The sequence below is a fragment of the Thalassophryne amazonica genome, chromosome 5 (assembly GCF_902500255.1).
Source record: "Thalassophryne amazonica chromosome 5, fThaAma1.1, whole genome shotgun sequence".
Taxonomy (NCBI): Eukaryota; Metazoa; Chordata; class Actinopteri; order Batrachoidiformes; family Batrachoididae; genus Thalassophryne; species Thalassophryne amazonica.
In genome coordinates this window covers 126,103,770-126,122,302 of record NC_047107.1, presented here as the reverse complement: position 1 = coordinate 126,122,302, position 18,533 = coordinate 126,103,770, and the positions used below count along the sequence as shown (strand labels likewise).

Here is an 18,533-nt window from a genome sequence, read left to right as displayed (position 1 = left end):
CTGTGGAACCAGCTCCCAATTCAGATCAGGGAGACAGACACCCTCTCTACTTTTAAGATTAGGCTTAAAACTTTCCTTTTCGCTAAGGCTTATAGTTAGGGCTGGATCGGGTGACCCTGGACCATCCCTTGGTTATGTTGCTTTAGACGTAGACTGTGGGGGGGTTCCCATGATGCACTGTTTCTTTCTCTTTTTGCTCCGTATGCATCACTCTGCATTTAATCATTAGTGATCGATCTCTTTTTCCTGGTTCTCTCCCTCAGCCCCAACCAGTCTCAGCAGAAGACTGCCCCTCCCTGAGCCTGGTTCTGCTGGAGGTTTCTTCCTGTTAAAAGGGAGTTTTTCCTTCCCACTGTGGCCAAGTGCTTGCTCATAGGGGGTCGTTTTGACCGTTGGGGTTTTTCATAATTATTGTATGGCCTTGCCTTGCAATGTGGAGCGCCTTGGGGCAACTGTTTGTTGTGATTTGGCGCTATATAAGAAAAAAGTTGATTGATTGATTGATTTTGAGCTTAATTTTAACAACATTAAGAAGTGTTTTTAATTCTTTTTTTAAACAAATAGCATCTTTAAAAAAAACAAAAAAAAAAACAAAGCTAATTTCTTCTCAGATATGATTCAAAACATGATGATGTCAAGACTTTATCCACTTAAAAATGATCTAAAAAGAAGTCTTTATATCATCCTGAAATGTTATTTCTTATATGTGACTGTGTGTCATAATAAGTGTTGAGTTGATGGAATCAACTTGGCAAGATTTTACTGCTGTTTTGTTTTGCAGTGAACCTGTGACCTTTTTACTCGCATGTTCAGTGTTGAAGGAGGAAACAGACTGATGATAAAGATTTCAGCAACCTGAGCTGTAAATGTTGTGACTTGAAGGAAAACAACTCCATAAAATAACATATAAAGTGAATTAAAAGGGATTTCTTGCTGCTCATCTTTGATCTTTACTATCAATCTGGCAACATTTCATCAACAAATGCTACTCTGGGGATTTTATTTGTTGTTGTTTTTGTTTTTTTTTGTAAGAATTTCATTTATGGTTAAACACGCCCACACGTCCATTTTTCCACCCCACTGTGCAAAACAACACAAACCAGCTGTTTTACAGATGTTCCTGTGTGCTGCACTTCCTCATTAGTTACCAAATTTTCACGGCTGACTGAACGACACAACATCAGCATCAGTCAGCTGATCACAGGCTGGTCGCTAACGGTAAACCCAACCCTGCAGGTCCTCGTACACCTTGTTGGGCGGTAATGTGGGGTATCGGACACAGATCTGGCACAGCCTCTCTCTCCAGTCTGTGTAGGTTTTGATTTTGTGGGTGCGGTGCCAGTGAAGATACGCCTCATACGCCTGTCTGTCTGAAGACAAACTTTTCAAGTACGCAGCCAGGTGCGCCGTGCTTTTGAAATCAGCCACGTGGATGAAGGATCCAGGTGGAGCCAGGGCCTCATAGGTGGTTCTGCTGGGGCCTAGAACCACTGGAACCACCCCTGCTTGGAAAGAGTTCCTCCAGAGCTTTTCAGTGATGTAATCCGTCGCCTCCGAGTTCTCAAACGCTAAATAAAAGAGGCAGCGGCTGATGGTGGGTAACAGGTTGTTGTGTGACAGCGGCTTGTTGCTCCACTTACCATACACCTCGATGTGGACGTGTTTCTTCAGACTCTGGTAGACTCTGGCCCGAGCCTGGTCCGGCAGGTATCTGCTCACTACCCAGCTGATGAGGCAGGAGCGATTTTCAGGAGGCGTATAATGGTGACCTTCACCTCCCGGCAGGGTCAGACCATACGGGACGGGTATGTCTGCATCCCGTCTGTAGGTCATAGTCCAGTTGAAGAAGCCGTTGAAACGGATGAGGTTCATGTTATTGACAGGAGGCTCCAAGGACAACCACACCCAGTGCTGAGATGGAGGACGGGTCAGGTGCACAGGGAGTGAGGACCATCCTCTGCTCAGCTCAGTATGGTGGAACACCACCACGTCAGCGGCGGAGAAGGCCAATCTATTGTCCGTGAGGAAGCAATGGCTGATGTTGTACATCTCCAGGCATTTGTCTCCACTGAGCCCGTAGGAGCGACCGAAAGGCCAGTGCCAGAGGAGGATGGTGATGTTCCTCTGAGGAGCATCAGTTGGAGGTTTGTTGGGGGAAAACGTCTGCTCCAGGAAGCCGGCGTAAAGCACGAAGGAGGACAAGCAGAGGAGGAGGAGGATGGGGGCAAGGAGCAAAACTCGGGAGCCAAATGCTGTCATCTGTGTTCCAGGTCAAACGTGGACAGAGTGGTGAGAAAGTCCTGCAGCTGTAAAACATTTGTTAGAAATATACAATAGGATTTGTACATTTAATACAACCCCTGGCAAAAATTATGGAATCACTGGCCTCGGAGGATGTTCATTCAGTTGTTTAATTTTGTAGAAAAAAGCAGATCACAGACATGACACAAAACTAAAGTCATTTCAAATGGTAACTTTCTGGCTTTAAGAAACACTATAAGAAATCAGGAAAAATAATTGTGGCAGTCAGTAACAGTTACTTTTTTAGACCAAGCAGAGGGAAAAAATATGGAATCACTCAATTCTGAGGAAAAAATGATGGAATCATGAAAAACAAAAGAACGCTCCAACACATCACTAGTATTTTGTTGCACCACCTCTGGCTTTTATAACAGCTTGCAGTCTCTGAGGCATGGACTTAATGAGTGACAAACAGTACTCTTCATCAATCTGGCTCCAACTTTCTCTGATTGCTGTTGCCAGATCAGCTTTGCAGGTTGGAGCCTTGTCATGGACCATTTTCTTCAACTTCCACCAAAGATTTTCAATTGGATTAAGATCCGGACTATTTGCAGGCCATGACATTGACCCTATGTGTCTTTTTGCAAGGAATGTTTTCACAGTTTTTGCTCTATGGAAAGATGCATTATCATCTTGAAAAATGATTTCATCATCCCCAAACATCCTTTCAATTGATGGGATAAGAAAAGTGTCCAAAATATCAACGTGTGCATTTATTGATGATGTAATGACAGCCATCTCCCCAGTGCCTTTACCTGACATGCAGCCCCATATCATCAATGACTGTGGAAATTTACATGTTCTCTTCAGGCAGTCATCTTTATAAATCTCATTGGAACGGCACCAAACAAAAGTTCCAGCATCATCACCTTGCCCAATGCAGATTCGAGATTCATCACTGAATATGACTTTCATCCAGTCATCCACAGTCCACGACGTTGTCACAGACGTTGACTCCAGTTTCCTCCCATTCATTCCTCATTTGTTTTGTTGTGCATTTTTGATTTTTGAGACATATTGCTTTAAGTTTTCTGTCTTGACGCTTTGATGTCTTCCTTGGTCTACCAGTATGTTTGCCTTTAACATCCTTCCCATGTTGTTTGTATTTGGTCCAGAGTTTAGACACAGCTGACTGTGAACAACCAACATCTTTTGCAACATTGCGTGATGATTTACCCTATTTTAAGAGTTTGATAATCCTCTCCTTTGTTTCAATTGACATCTCTCATGTTGGAGCCATGATTCATGTCAGTCCACTTGGTGCAACAGCTCTCCAAGGTGTGATAACTCCTTTTTAGATGCAGACTAACGAGCATATCTGATTTGATGCAGGTGTTAGTTTTGGGGATGAAAATTTACAGGGTGATTCCATAATTTTTTCCTCAGAATTGAGTGATTCCATATTTTTTTCCCTCTGCTTGGTCTAAAAAGTAACCGTTACTGACTGCCACAATTTTTTTTCCTGATTTCTTATAGTGTTTCTTAAAGCCAGAAAGTTGCCATTTGAAATAACTTTAGTTTTGTGTCATGTCTGTGATCTGCTTTTTTTCTACAAAATTAAACAACTGAATGAACATCCTCCGAGGCCGGTGATTCCATAATTTTTGCCAGGGGTTGTATTTGTGATGTCAGTTTATTAAAAAAAAATTCAAACATCACAAAAATAAAATTTCTAAAATTATACCCTTTAACATCACAGTGAAAAGAAGTATTTACAAAACGACATAAATGAAACAAAAATGTTTAAACCTTAATGAAGTGAGATCAGTACCTCCTTCATTATAAAGCAATATGACAGAGTTTATATTACTCTGTTTAAAGTGACACCGGATGTAATTTCAAATTTGCTTTAAAAAATCTTAACAATTTGTGCACATAAATTTTAAATAAATTTAACTGCATATTCTCAGGTTTTGTCAGTAAAGCACCGGTCACAACCCACCGTGCGTTTTTTTTTTTTTCGCTGTACGTTTTCTGCAGATGCCACAGCCACTACGTTTTTGTGAAAACGTACGGAGGCAGTAGCAAGAGAAGGGAGTGAGTACGTTCAATGCATGTCTCTAGGAGTGTAACGATAAAGAGAGTTGACAATAAAGCAGTGTGTGTGTGTGGGGTCGGCTTTTCTTTTGATGTGTGTTATGAGCGGGACCGGAGCGGCAGGTGTTTTTCGGCGTCGGCAATGCATGAGCATGTCCAGCCTGTTAGTGAAAAGTCACACAAGGTGTGAAACACTGATAGAGGAATATATTCACAACACACTTGATTACCAGCTTTTTAAATTTCAACTTAATTCTAATTTAAATACAGTAGTGTTCAGAATAATAGTAGTGCTATGCGACTAAAAAGATTAATCCAGGTTTTGAGTATATTTCTTATTGTTTTGAGTTTGTAGCATTAACAGCAGATGCTACCAAGTATCACAAGCTTCAAGATCTGATACCTATAATTTAATTCCATAGTATGTGGTAAGTAGCCTACTGCCTTCGTACGGATTTGCTTAATTCAATAGTAATTGAATGAAAATGTGCTGCTTTGAATCCGTACTGAGGCAGTACTCACAACGTGCATCATCTGTACTGCTGGTGAATCCGCAGCCTGACCGCAGCGAAAGTTCTGCATGCACTAAAACCTCTACGGTCTGTCTGCGTGCTCCTAAATTCGTACTGAGGCAATACTTACGACGTACGGATCTCCATATTTAGCGCACGTTTTTGCAAGTAGACTGCACGCACGTGCAAGTACGGCGGGTTGTGACCACGGCTTTAATGTTGCTTAAATATCATCATGGAATTCTACAAAACTGTGTTGGGAAGGTGTCGTAGCACGGACCCACAACAGGGGGCGCAAATGAACGGACAATGAATAAGCCAAAAAGTAACAATTTAATGTTGTGATAATACACAACTAAATACACAGAAATTGTAAAGTCAATTGACACCAGGTGACGTGTGGGCAGGCTCGAAGATAGAAGACCCCCGACGAGAGAGAAGCCGCGTCCCACACGGCTTCCACCACCAACGGTCTGAAGAACACCGGAGCCACCAAGTCCCGAGTCCCCAGGTGGCCTCTGTCTTCGGCTGTCGACTCTGGTACTGCTGGCAGAAAGCAGAGACAAGATGAATGAGTGTGAGTCCGCACACTCAGTAATCCACAGTCTGTACACAGTTAGGAGGGAGCACCTCCACCTCCAATCACACACTCATGCAGCTCCTGGTTAACCACTTATCTGGTTTGGAGTGTGAGGCGAAGCCGTCGCTGTCACACCAAACGCCAATCCCACAGACAAGGAAAACCACCAGGAAAACGGCTGCAACAGAAGTTCAGATTATTATACAACGTATGTGTCAGCAGAGAAATTACCTCTTCAGTAGTCGATTTCCCGGCGAGGAGGTGGAGTTGCAGTCCGGCTTATGTAGTGGTGTAGATGAGTGACAGCTGGTGCGATGAGTGACAGCTGTCACTTCCTCTGGGTCTGGCGCCCTCTCATGCTTGGAGCCTGCACTCCAAGCAGGGCGCCCTCTGGTGGTGGTGGGCCAGCAGTACCTCCTCTTCAGCGGCCCACATAACAAACTGTGTTTGATCTAATAAAATGTTTTTGAAAGTTCTTGGGAAGCAAGAAATGCAAGAACACTGATGCTTACAATCTGTTCACTTTAAGAGGTTTGTGCTTCTCCTCTCACTCACTCACTCACTCACTCACTCACTCACTCACTCACTCACTCAAGGATATTTGGACAGCCAAATGGGAATTGAACCACCAGCCAGATGAGGGAAGCCGGTGAGACACTCATGACATCTCTAATGAAGTCACGGGCTTCTGCACCTGGAGAAAGTGTGCGTTTGTCAGCTGCATCACCGGCTTCAGCTTCATAGTGGAACCAACAAAGGTTTTAGTACATTAAAAATGGACCGGATCTTGGCCCGAGTTGTCCATACACCCTTTTGAAAACTGCAGCTGAAATTTAACATCTTGTTTTTCCGAAAATCCTTCCCTCCTTGACTCCAACGTGAAGGTGGCATACCTGGTGATCCAGCAGGTTGGGGCCCCTTCACACATAGTACGAATAAGTACAAATCAGGGCGAATCACAGCGGAACAACTTGTATGAGCAAACCATGAAAATATCAAGCTGACGGGCAGGCGTGATCAATCTTGCTGCAGCAGTGTTGTGCACATGACGGTGCAGTGCATGTGACGGTGTTGTGCGAGCAGGAACACAGTGCCAACAACTGGGACGTGGTGCACTACATCACGCCATTGATGTGGAGAACAATAAAATAAAAACCAGCTGTATAATTAGTGAATATCACTGGGTTGATATAAATAATAAATAAAAAGAGATGCAATACAGAACCCTGTGGTTACATGACCCTGGTTAATTGAAAAATAAATGCCACTCACGGGATTTGAATCTGCAATTTACAAAAGCTCTGATTACCTGACAGAAACTTTACCACTGCTCTACAATCACTGTCTTGTAACAGGAGCATGAAATTGCTAAACTCAATAAGCAGATAAACGTATTTTAAAAAAAAAGAGAAAACAGCACCATGATAACTGACCAAACGACGTTTGTTACGGCGTATTTCTGCTGATACATGACTGAAAGTGGCGTATTTGTCGTACTGTTGGCTTGTCATAATATAGTCCTGCGCCGCTCACGGGACACATGTGTCCTGTCAGACAGATGTGACATTCAGATTGCCTGCTGTGTGTCCACATGAACTGGTGGTCCGTTTCTTCAGCCCGTCACATAAGTGATATTTTTTTTTATGTATTTCCATGTTAGGACAGCAAGCGCACACACACACGTGTCCGTCATACACGGTACGTGTGCTGCAGCTGTGACATCCAGGACCAGAGATATCTCAACAGCTGTGCCCCCGTCCATTCAGCACGCAGACCAAGGTGTCACTCTGTGATCAGATCAGAGGCGCCTTGCCTGCGGGGAGGCATGAACCACATGCACACATGTTGTGGGGGAGCCGACACTCTGGCACGCCACATGTAGTTGTGGGGGCACTTAGACAAATTTCACCACCATCTCCAAAGTGATTGTCTGCTGACTGTTTTTGTGCTGAGAGCACGAATGGCCACACATTTTCCAAGTGCCAAGTGAACGGTGTAGATGTTCATGTGTGTGTCACATGAAATTTGGCCAACACCTGCCATGAGAGGGATCGAATGGGTTCTCACAGGGCACTCTCTGTCAAGCTGTAGCAACAGGTGTACGAGGTGTTGGAAGCAGCTTTGATTTTACATGGATTGCATACGATTCCTGCTTCATGCGCAATTCATGCGCAATTCGACCACATTCATATTCTGTGTGAAGGGGCCATAAAAGTTGCACTGTGCACATGAGTGTCTCAGTGTCTTACTTCCTTAATTCATATTCATGAAGACTCATTGACATGTTCAGTGACTTGCCAATAATATTCAAGTGCCCTTCCCTTGATTTGAAGAAAAAAAAAGATGAGTTCCTGTAATGGTTCATTTTTATTTCTACACATTTTGAACAATACGGAGGTTTGCTGAAAGCTAGACTGTGTAGGATTTAGTGCCATCTAGTGGTGAGGTTGTAGATTGCATTCTGCCTTTGGTGGTCAGAATTTTATTTCCCTACACATTGCTTTTCTTCTTTGGCAACAAGGATTTATCCTTATGCCAAGCCCGGATAAATGAGGAGGGTTGCATCAGGAAATGCATCCGGTGTAAAACAAGCCAACCCAGCCATGCAGACTAAGAATTGAATTTCCATACCGGATCCAGATGACATTCCAGTGGCGGCATGAAACTGTCTGGGAGAGATGGCAGTAGAGTTTGTAACCAGATTGTTTAATAAAATCTTGGAAAGTGAGAGGATGCCTGAGGAGTGACGATGAAGTGTGCTGGTTCTTATTTTTAAGAACAAGGGTGATGTCCAGAGGTGCAGTAACTACAGAGGCATAAGGGTACCAAGAGAAGAGTTGTGCTATTGTATGAGGAAGTCTGGAGTGGCAGAGAAGTATGTTAGGGTAGTGCAGGACATATACAAGAATAGTGTGGCAGTGGTGAGATGTGCAGTAGGAATGACAGACTGCAGGCGGGATTACATCAAGGATCAGCTCTGAGTCCTATCTTGTTCACAATGGTGATGGACAGGGTGACTGATGAGATCAGACAGGAGTCTCCATGGACTATGATGTTTGCAGATGACATTGTGATCAGAGAAGCAAGACTGAGATGGTTTAGACATGTGCAAGGAAAAGGATGCTAAGGATGGAGCCACCAGGCAGGAGGAAAAGAGGGAGGCCAAAGAAGAGGTGTATGGATATGCTGAGGGAAGACATGCAGGTGGTTGGTGTGACAGAGGAAGATTCAGAGGATAGGGTGAGAAGGAAATGATTGATCTGCTGTGGTGACCCCTAATGGGAGCAGCCAAAAGAAGAAGAAGAAAAATAAGATCTTCTCTTGTCCTCAAAGTTGTTAGCCTGCATTAGAAACCAGGAGCTGGGGAATAGCAAAGCATCCATCCATCCATCCATCCATCCATCCATCCATCCATCCATCCATCCATCCATTTTCTTCCGGTTCATCCGAGGTCGTGTCGTGGGGGCAGCAGCTCAAGCAAAGCCGCCCAGACCTCCTGATCCACACACACCTCCCCCAGCTCCTCCGGGGGAACCCCGAGGCATTCTCATTCCCAGCTGCGAGACGTAGTCCCTCCAGTGTGTTGTGGGTCTTCCCCGGGGCCTCCTCCTGATGGGACGTGCCCGGAACACCTCTCTAGCAAGGTGTCCAGGGGGCATCCAAAAAAGATACCTGAGCCACCTCAGCTGGCTCCTTTCGATGTGGAGGAGCAGCGGCTCGACTCCAAGCTCCTCCCCAGTGACTGAGCTCCTCAACCTATCTCTAAGGGAGCGCCCAGCCACCCGGAGGAGGGAACTCATCTCGGCCGCTTGTACTCGCAATCTTGTTCTTTTGGTCATGACCATAGGTGACGGTCGGAACGTAGATTGATCTGTAAATCAAGAGCCTTGCCCCCTGTTCATCTCTCTCTTCACCACGACGGTCCGATACAGCAACCGCATCACTGCAGATGCTGCACAGATCCGTCTGTCGATCTCACGCTCCATCCGTCCCTCTCTCGTGAACAAGACTCCGAGATACATAAACTCCTCCACTTGAGGCAAGGCCACTCCACCGACCTGAAGAGGGCAAAGCACATTTTTCCAGTCGCGAACCATGGCTTTGGATTTGGAGGTGCTGATTTTCATCCCGGACGCTTCACACTCGGCTGCAAACCATTCCAGTGCACACTGAACGTCCTGATTTGACGACGCCAACAGAACCACATCATCCGCAAATAGCAGAGATGAGATTCTGTGGTTCCCTGATTGTGCATCGAAATTCTGTCCATAAAGGTAATGAACAGAACCGGTGACAAAGGGCAGCCCCAAAGGCCGACGTGCACTGGAAACAGGCTTGACTTACTACCAGCAATATGAACAAAGCTTCTGTTGCAGTCGTACAGGGCAATGTTCAAAGCTTCCATTGCTGAAGCCGCAGTGGGAGCTATGGCCGGAAGGTCTTTGGTGCCTCAAGGGGTGGCAACCCTCGAACACTGTGGTGGACACCAGTGGTCAGGGAAGCTGTCCGACTGAAGAAGGAGTCCTTCCCGGATATGTTATCTCTGAGGACTCCGGAGTCAAGGTACTGACAGGCCCAAAGGGCATCAGTCTCTGCTGCGAGGGAGGCAAAGCAGTGGGTGTGGGAGGAGTTTGGAGCAACAATGGAGAAGAACTTTCAGGCAACTGTCCGACTGAAGAAGGAGTCCTTCCCAGATATTGTTGTGTGTGGGCCGCCAGAAGAGGAGGTACTGCTGGCCCACCACCAGTGGGCGCTCTGCCTGAAGTGCGGGCTTCAGGCACGAGAGGGCGCTGCCGCCATGGACACAGCCGGGGGTGACAGCTGTCGCTCATTACCTCTTGACAGCTGTCACCCATCTACTCAACATCATCTCACTCCATAAAGACCAGGCGTCATCTCCACCTCGTTGCCGAGATATCATACTTCATTGTATATTGTGAGTGTTTGCAGGAGTACCGGTACCGCTGTCAGTGGAAGCTGAGAGAGCGCTAGAAGGCACTCTTTTCCCTGAGGAATCTTCAGTACTCTGCAAGTTATTGAGTGAGAGGTGGAGGTGGCATTCCCACCGTTATTGTTACTGGGTGTACACACACCCACACTTGACTGTCTTTGTTCTTCGCCAGCAGTACCAGATCCGACAGTCGGGGACAGTGATCACCTGGGAATTCGGGACTTGGCGGCTCCAGTATTCACCAGGTTCTGGGGCGGCGGAAATCGTGTGGTTCCGGCTCTCCTCAGGACAGACGTCTTCTATCCTCGAGCCTGCCCACACGTCACCTTTGTGTATTGACTGTTGTGATATTCTGAGATTGCCTGTATGTTCGTTGTGCACATTCACAACATTAAATTGTTATATTTTGGCTCATCTATTGACCGTTCATTTGCGCCCCCTGTTGTGGGTCCGTGTCACTACACTTTCCCAACAGATATGTTATCTCTGAGGACTCAGGAGGCAAGGTACTGACAAGCCCAAAGGGCATCAGTCTCTGCTGTAAGGGAGGCAAAGCAGTGGGTGTGGGAGGAGTTTGGAGCAACAATGGAGAAGGACTTTCGGGCAACACCAAGGTGCTTCTAGTGGACCATGAGGCACCTCAGGAGGGGAAAACGAGGAACCATCCAAGCTGTCTACAGTAAGGATGGGACTCTGTTGACCTCAACTGAGCATGTAATTCGCCACTGGAAGGAACACTTTGAGGAACTCCTGCATCAGACCAGAGCGCCTTCTATAGTAGGGGCAGAGCTGGAAGCTGATGGAGGATTATCATCAGTCTCCCTGGTGGAAATCACTGAGGTAGTCAAACAACTCCACAGGGACTGTCTTGGATAAGACATCTCTTCACATTGAATTGAGGTCTGGGACAGTGCCTAAGGAGTGGCAAAGTGGGGTGGTAGTCCCCATATTTAAAAAAGGGGACCAAGGAGTGTGTGCCAATTACAGGGGCATCACACTACTCAGCCTCCATGGTAAAGTCTGCTGCAGGGTGCTTTAAAGGAGGGTTTAGCTGATTGTCGAACCTCTGATTGAAGAGGAACAATGCGTGTTCCGTCCTGGCCGTGGAACAACCAACCAGATCTTCACTCTCACAAGAATCCTGGAGGGTGCCTGGGAGTATGCCCATCCAGTCTACATGTGTTTTGTGGACTTGGAAAAGGCTTATGATCACGTACCCTGCGAGATATTGTTGGAGGTGCTGCAGGAGTATGGAGTGAGGGGTCCCTTCTCACGGCCATCCAATCTCTGTACTCACAAAGTGAGAGCTGTGTTCAGGTGCTGGGTAGTCAGTCAGACTCGTTTCCGGTGTGAGTTGGCCTCTGCCAGGGCTGCGCCTTGTCACGAATTCTGCTTGTGATATTCATGGACAGGATATTGAGGTGTAGCCAGAGGGAGGAGGGTTTCCAATTTGGTAGACTCAGAGTCTCATCACTGCTTTTTGCAGATGATGTGGTCCTGTTGGCTTTATCAGCCTGTGATGCCCCAAGTGAAGGAGTTCAAGTGAAGGAGTTCAAGTGCCTCGGGGGAACTCGGCACAGCAGGGGCGGTATTGCATTCGCTCTACCGTACTGTTGTGATGAAAAGGGAGCTGAGCCAAAAGGTGAAAATCTCAATGTGCTGGTCAGTCTTCGTTCCTACACTCACCTATGGCCATGAGAGTTGGGTCATGAACGAAAGAACTAGATCACGGGTACAAGCAGCCGAAATGGGCTTCCTTAGGAGTGTGGCTGGTGTCTCCCTTAGAGATAGGGTGAGAAGCTCGGTCATCCGTGGGGAGCTCGGAGTAGAGCTGCTGCTCTTTCACGTTGAAAGGAGCCAGCTTAGGTGGTTCGGGCATCTGGTAAGGATGCTCCCTGGGTGCCTCCCTAGGGAGGTGTTCCAGACACGTGCATCTGGGAAGAGACCCCATGTAAGACCCAGGACTAGGTGGAGAGATTATATCTCCACACTAGTCACGGCAGAAATGAGTCCATCTTTACTTTCTCTCTTCCTGCTAACAGACAGCACAGTGGATTTGTTGTGTGTGTGTGTGTATCTTACAAGAATTAGCAGCGTCAGTTAGCTCAATCAAATTATGTCTCGGGAGAGTCGTTGTCCCCCCGCGCGCATGCACACACACGCAACCTGGTCAGTGCTTGTGTGTGCGTGTACTACCAAAAAAAGACTGTGTATCTCCTCAGTGCAGCGAAAAAAAAAATCACGTCAGAAATGTGTCCAGATTTTCTTCTCTCTTCCTGCTAACAGCCTCCAGGCAGCACAGTGGATTGTTCTGTGTGTGCATGCGTGCACGTACATGTGTGGGCATGCATGCATGTGCATGCACAAGCATGTGTGGGTGCGCACGTACATGTGTGCGCGCGATCATGTGCACGCATGTGTATGTGTGTAGAGTGCAATGGTACCAAACGTATGGAACCAAATTTGCACTCTAAATGGAACCAAGCCATACTCTAAAAGCAATACAACACAAATGGGATGAATAAATTCATGTCATGTGACATGCAAAGCACTAATCAAATGACAAGGATCCCTTCAGCCGTTATATACAGGCATGCACATAACTGGTACTCATGGTGCTTGTGCGTGCTAAAAATGTGCACCCCTTGTTGTGTGGGCCACTGAAGATGAGGTACTGCTGGCCCACCACCACCAGAGGGCGCCCTGCTTGGAGTGCGGGCTCCAAGCACGAGAGGGCGCCAGACCCAGAAGAAGTGACAGCTGTCATTCATCCCCTGCACCAGCTGTCACTCGTTCATCATCATCACCACCATAAAAGCCGGACTGCAACTCCACCTCCTCGCCGAGAAATCGACTACCAGTAACAAGGTAATTTTCTCTGCTGACAAACACTGTGTGTGTTTAACCTGTACTTCTATTGCAGCCGTTTTCCTGGAGTGTTGCCTTATCTGGAGGATTGGCGTTTGGTGTGACAGCGACGGCTTCGCCTCACATCCCAACCCAGATAAGTGGTTGACCAGGAGCTGCACGAGTGTGTGTGATTGGAGGTGGAGGAGCTCCCTCCTAACTGTGTTTGGACTGTGAATTACTGAGTGTGCGGACTCACACTCACACATCATATCTCTGCTTTCTGCCAGCAGTACCAGGGTCGACAGCCGAAGACAGAGGCCACCTGGGGACTCGGGACTTGGCGGCTCCGGTGTTCTTCAGACCGTTGGTGGTGGAAGCCGTATGGGACGCGGCTTCTCTCTCGTCAGGGGTCTTCTATCTTCGAGCCTGCCCACACATCACCTGGTGTTTATTGACTGTGCAAATTACTGTACATTTCGTTGTGTATTATCACAACATTAAATTGTTACCTTTTGGCTTACTCATTGTCCGTTCATTTGCGCCCCCTGTTGTGGGTCCGTGCTACGACACCTTCCCAACACCCCTGGTTATATAAAATACCAATATTGAAGGGAACGGGAAGAATATTTCCCATGAGTTAAAAGATGGACCGTACATTCAACAAGATAAAGCCAAGTTAAAATGGTATGTTCCATCTGTCAACATATGAAAATATTCTTTCCACTGCACAAATGGAAGATTTTTTTTTGTGTGTGTGACAAATAGAGCTGCCTCATTTGACACAGATGTTTCTTCTTACAGCAGGAAGCTAACAGCAGTGGTGCACAGAGCCATCTAAGCGCAGTTAGCAGTTAGTTACACCATACAGGCTAGCCACCGATACAACACTAAGCTTAGCCTGTGCCGCTGAGGAGCTCAGTGATGGTGTGTGTGGAAGTACACGTCGGCTTTCTTCAAAACAGTGAAAAATCGCAAAAGATGTCCCCACGAACACTGCGGCTAATGGATTTAGCTTCCCTTTATCATGAACGCATTTTAACAAAGAGCTAATGGAGGTGTTTAACAGAGTGATACGTGTCAAAAATTAACAGAAAACAGAACCAATAATGAATGTCACGTGGCAGACAATCCACCAATCAAATGCCAATGATCTGTTTAAGCGTCATGTAAACGCCCCTAAATCTGACACACTGTAGCTTTAATTTAAACAACTGTTGATATGCTATAAATGATTAGACTTAACATTAAGTTTCTTCAAACCGTTCAAGTTGGATCAACTAATGGGGGGTTAACAGTGCAAAGAGAGGTGGGTAATCTGACCCAGTCCTCCAGATTGTCTCTGAAAAGGGTGTTTTTATGGGCAACGTCATCCTTTCAGAGTTTCCTAACTTCTGCTTTCACTGTGAGCTCTGTGCTAGAATTTCATCATAATCACTGCAAAAAAAAAAAAAAACCCTCAAGAGCAGAAATGGGAACATTTAAAGCCCCCCCCCCCCCCCCCACACACACACACCCCAAATCATAAAAAATGCTTGTAGAATGAAGTCATGCAAGTCAGAAGAAGAAGAAGAATGAACAAAATAAAGATTCAAAATTTCACCAGCGATTTAAGAACAGCGTTGTTTTGCACAAGTGCATCAATTTTCCTGTTTTGGTTTTGTTTGTTTTTTTTTCTTTTGTCAGCTTCCACCAACCTGAGCCCATATTTTCTTCTGTAGAATATAAATTACTATGACAACAGCATCATATCTGTACATTTTCAAAGCGGCGTTCGCACGTACCTGGCTGTTATGGCACGGGGTCGTCTGCTGCCCTGTGGGAGTTTGTCCTTCTCGCATATATATATATATATATATATACACACATATAAAAATATGTAGGAAGTCCTGCCTCTTCACAGCTTGACTCATTCGTTCCGCAAAGCTTCACACGTGCACACAGACATATGCACACAGATTATCAAGGCGTGATGGCTGATGCTCCATTTATTTTGATTATTCATCAGATATAATAAGTAGTGAACATGTCACCATTTCTCTCAGTAAATATATTTCTAAAGGTGCTATTGACATTAAATTTTTAGACGTCTGTAAAACCCAAATAATCCACACATACAAAGAAACAAACAAAAAAATGTACAGAAATTAAGTTATATGTAATCAAATGGAATGACACAGGAGAAAAGTATTAAACAGAGCTTACTGAAATTTATTTATTCCTTTGTACAAAAACCTTTTTTTGGTAATGATGCTTCAAGACGCCTCCCGTGTGGAGAAACGAGTCACATGCACTGATCAGGTGTGATTTTGGCCCGTTCTTCCACAGAAACAGTCTTCACATTCCATGGACCTCTTCTATGAACTCTGATCTTTATTTCTTTCCATAGATTTTTCAGTTGGATCCCAGTCAGCTGACTGGCTGGACCATTCAAGCAGCTTTACGTTCTCTGAAACCAGTTGAGAGTTTCTTTGTGTGTTTGAGATCACTGTCTTGTTGAAATGTTCACCCTTGTTTAATTTTTATCATCCTGGTAGATTTTTATCAAGAATGTCTTGGTACATTGTTTCCATTCATCCTTCCTTCAGTTATATGAAGTTTTTGTTATGTGCAGACGCGAGTTGAGGAGCGGACCAGCGTCTGACTGAACCCAGCGCTAAAATAACCAGAAAGCGGTTCCAAAAACAAAACAAATTTATTTCCCTTTTGTGCAATAATTGTGTACAACATAAATGTGCGTTTGTCTGGCGAGGTGAAGGACGGCGCGCTCTCCAGCGCCCAAATGGATCGAAGCCCGATGCTTCTGGACCCAGACTCACCGCCAAACACCCCCCAGGTGGACACAACAAACTGACTCTGAAGGATGGAAAAGGTGAGGTAAGTCAACAGCTACAACTAATATCCTTCAAAGGCACACACTATCAGCAACACATTCAGGTCTGAATTTAAGCTTTATGTAAATGAGCAGCTTCTCACAACAGGTGGAGGATCATCATTCCGTACGCCACGGCAGTGAGAAGCAAGCTGCACAATTCTCATCAATGTTCAAATATACTGCGTAACAAAATACCAAATTACTGTTAACACTTATTCAGACAATCATCACCTCTGATGTGTGCTGACAGCATGTGTCCCTCACCTGTCCTCCTTCACAGGCACGATGTGTCAAACCCAGGTGCGGTCCTCAGCGTCTCACAACCGAACGTCACAAGGTCGAGTTCCCGGCAATTCTGCTTGAACCACTCATGGCTTAAATGCAGAACGCCATCTCATTATCTGCTTCAGCTGAGAGTCTTTAAGTTTACACGTGAGCATCATCCACAGGTGCAGCTAATAATGCTGATGAGGGTGAAGGACTCTTCTGCCAGCACCGTCTCCACAGACAAAAACCAGTTTGCATACCACCTGGAGAGCAAAGAAAAGAAAACAACACCAAAATGTCCAGCCAAACCCCCCAACACACAACAGTTTTGTCAGTGCCGTCTGCTGATCAAGAGCCCCACACTATGATGTCCACCTCCAGACTTCACTGTTGGACTGGTGTTTTTGGGGCCATTTGATCTCCAAACATGGTGTGTATTACAGCATCCAAAGAGTTCAGATTTGGTTTTATCTGACCAGACTATATTTTCCCAGTATTTCACAGGTTTATCTAAATATTGTGCAGGAAACTTGAAACAAACTTCATCATGCTTTTTCTTCATAGATAAGAGTCTTGCGTGGTGAGCGTGCACACAGACCATGGTGGATGAGGGCATTACTTATTCTTTTACTTATTTTTTTTTTAACAATTGTACCTGCTAATTCCAGGGGCCTCATGTACAAAGGCTGCGCACACACAAAAATGTGGCATACGTCCGTCTCCACACCGACGTTCAGATGTATCAAAAGTGAAATGACTGTGGAAATGAGCAGTGCGTCATGCAAAAATCCTGGCTGGCGTACACACGTTTCTACAGCTATTGTTCTACTGCCGACATGTACAGTTAATGCTGGAAGAATGTTAGTGTGAAAACATGAAGTCATCAGAATGATGTGCTCATCAGAGACACACTGATGAACAACTAACACACCCACATGTTTGCCATTGTATGGGTGGATATAAAACGCACAAAGCGAAGAGAAAAATGGCACTAACAGTGGCTGCATTAGCCTTGTTAGAGGACTTTACAAATGGTACGATCTGACGTGAGCGTGTATTCAGGGAACATGGGTTTACACGCAAATGACGATAGTTGGCTCATAAGCCGATTTTGTTTACCAAGGCCACTCTTACTGGAGTTGTGCACAGAACTGCTGCCAGCCCAGAGCGCAATCTGGCGAGGAGCCAGGGGTTGTCTGTGCCCACACATGTACTGACCACGCTGGGCTTCCTGGCAACAGGGGCATTCCAGCGGGAGCTGGCCGATCAGTCAGGAGTGTGCCAGTCAACTTTGAGCCAAGCCATGCCAGCTGTCTGGAATGCAGTCACCTAACTGTAATCCAAGTACATCAAATTCCAACATTAAAACGCAATTTGCACTGAGATCCAGTTTCCCTAATGCAATTGGAGCAATTGACTGCACACATATTGCTGTTACAGTGTCATCACATGATATTTATTTTACTCACTGTATATGTCTAGTAATATGTAAGAATATGTACATATATACATGCATTGCATGTACTTATGCATATACATGTTTCTGCAAAATGCATGCTCTGTGCAATCATGCTGTGCAACATGTTCCACTGTGCAAACATATATCTTATTTGTTTTAGACTCGTCTGAACAGCAAAATAAATAAAAATAAAAACACATTTGAACCTACACATAGTCAACAGAGCTGGTTACAGTGACATGATGGTAAATGATGTATTTTACACTTGTTTTTAAATACTAACTGAACTGTGGCATCATTCATATTCACTGCAGCCTCTAAGTCACAGATTCTGACTTAAGGTCCCTCCTTGGTGCCACACACATCCGTGGTCGGTTATTGATTTGTAACCGCAGGGAGACCTTCCTTTTCCTGTTTTTGCAACGTTGCAGAGGAAATGGGCACAAGGTTACAGCTCCTGTGGGCACCAACCTCATCATAACCACAGTAACGTGCATTTTCATTGTTAACTGGCTCACAGAGGTCAAAGGTTTAAAAACCGTTCATGAGAAACATAAGCCACTTGTCTTCAACTTTCAGGTTCTAACTTTTGCATTGTAGTGAAGGTCCAAACTATCAAGGGCAAGGTCAAGGCTTTGACCCTCAACACGAGCTAGCTAAGGAAGAATAAGCATGCAGTGACAGGGCCACTGCAGCATTAGTAC

General features: G+C 45.5%; 1 protein-coding gene across 1 annotated transcript; it reads right to left on the bottom strand.

Annotated features, from left to right (window-relative positions):
• Positions 1 to 1,212: 1,212 nt before the first annotated feature.
• On the bottom strand, positions 1,213 to 15,074 carry LOC117509899 (fucosyltransferase 7). The gene is made up of 2 exons (XM_034169519.1): positions 15,013 to 15,074; positions 1,213 to 2,306 (listed from the first exon to the last, which is right to left on the bottom strand). The coding sequence occupies exon 2, from the start codon at positions 2,257 to 2,259 to the stop codon at positions 1,213 to 1,215; it is 1,047 nt and encodes a 348-aa protein (XP_034025410.1). The 5' UTR covers positions 2,260 to 2,306; positions 15,013 to 15,074.
• Positions 15,075 to 18,533: the final 3,459 nt, after the last annotated feature.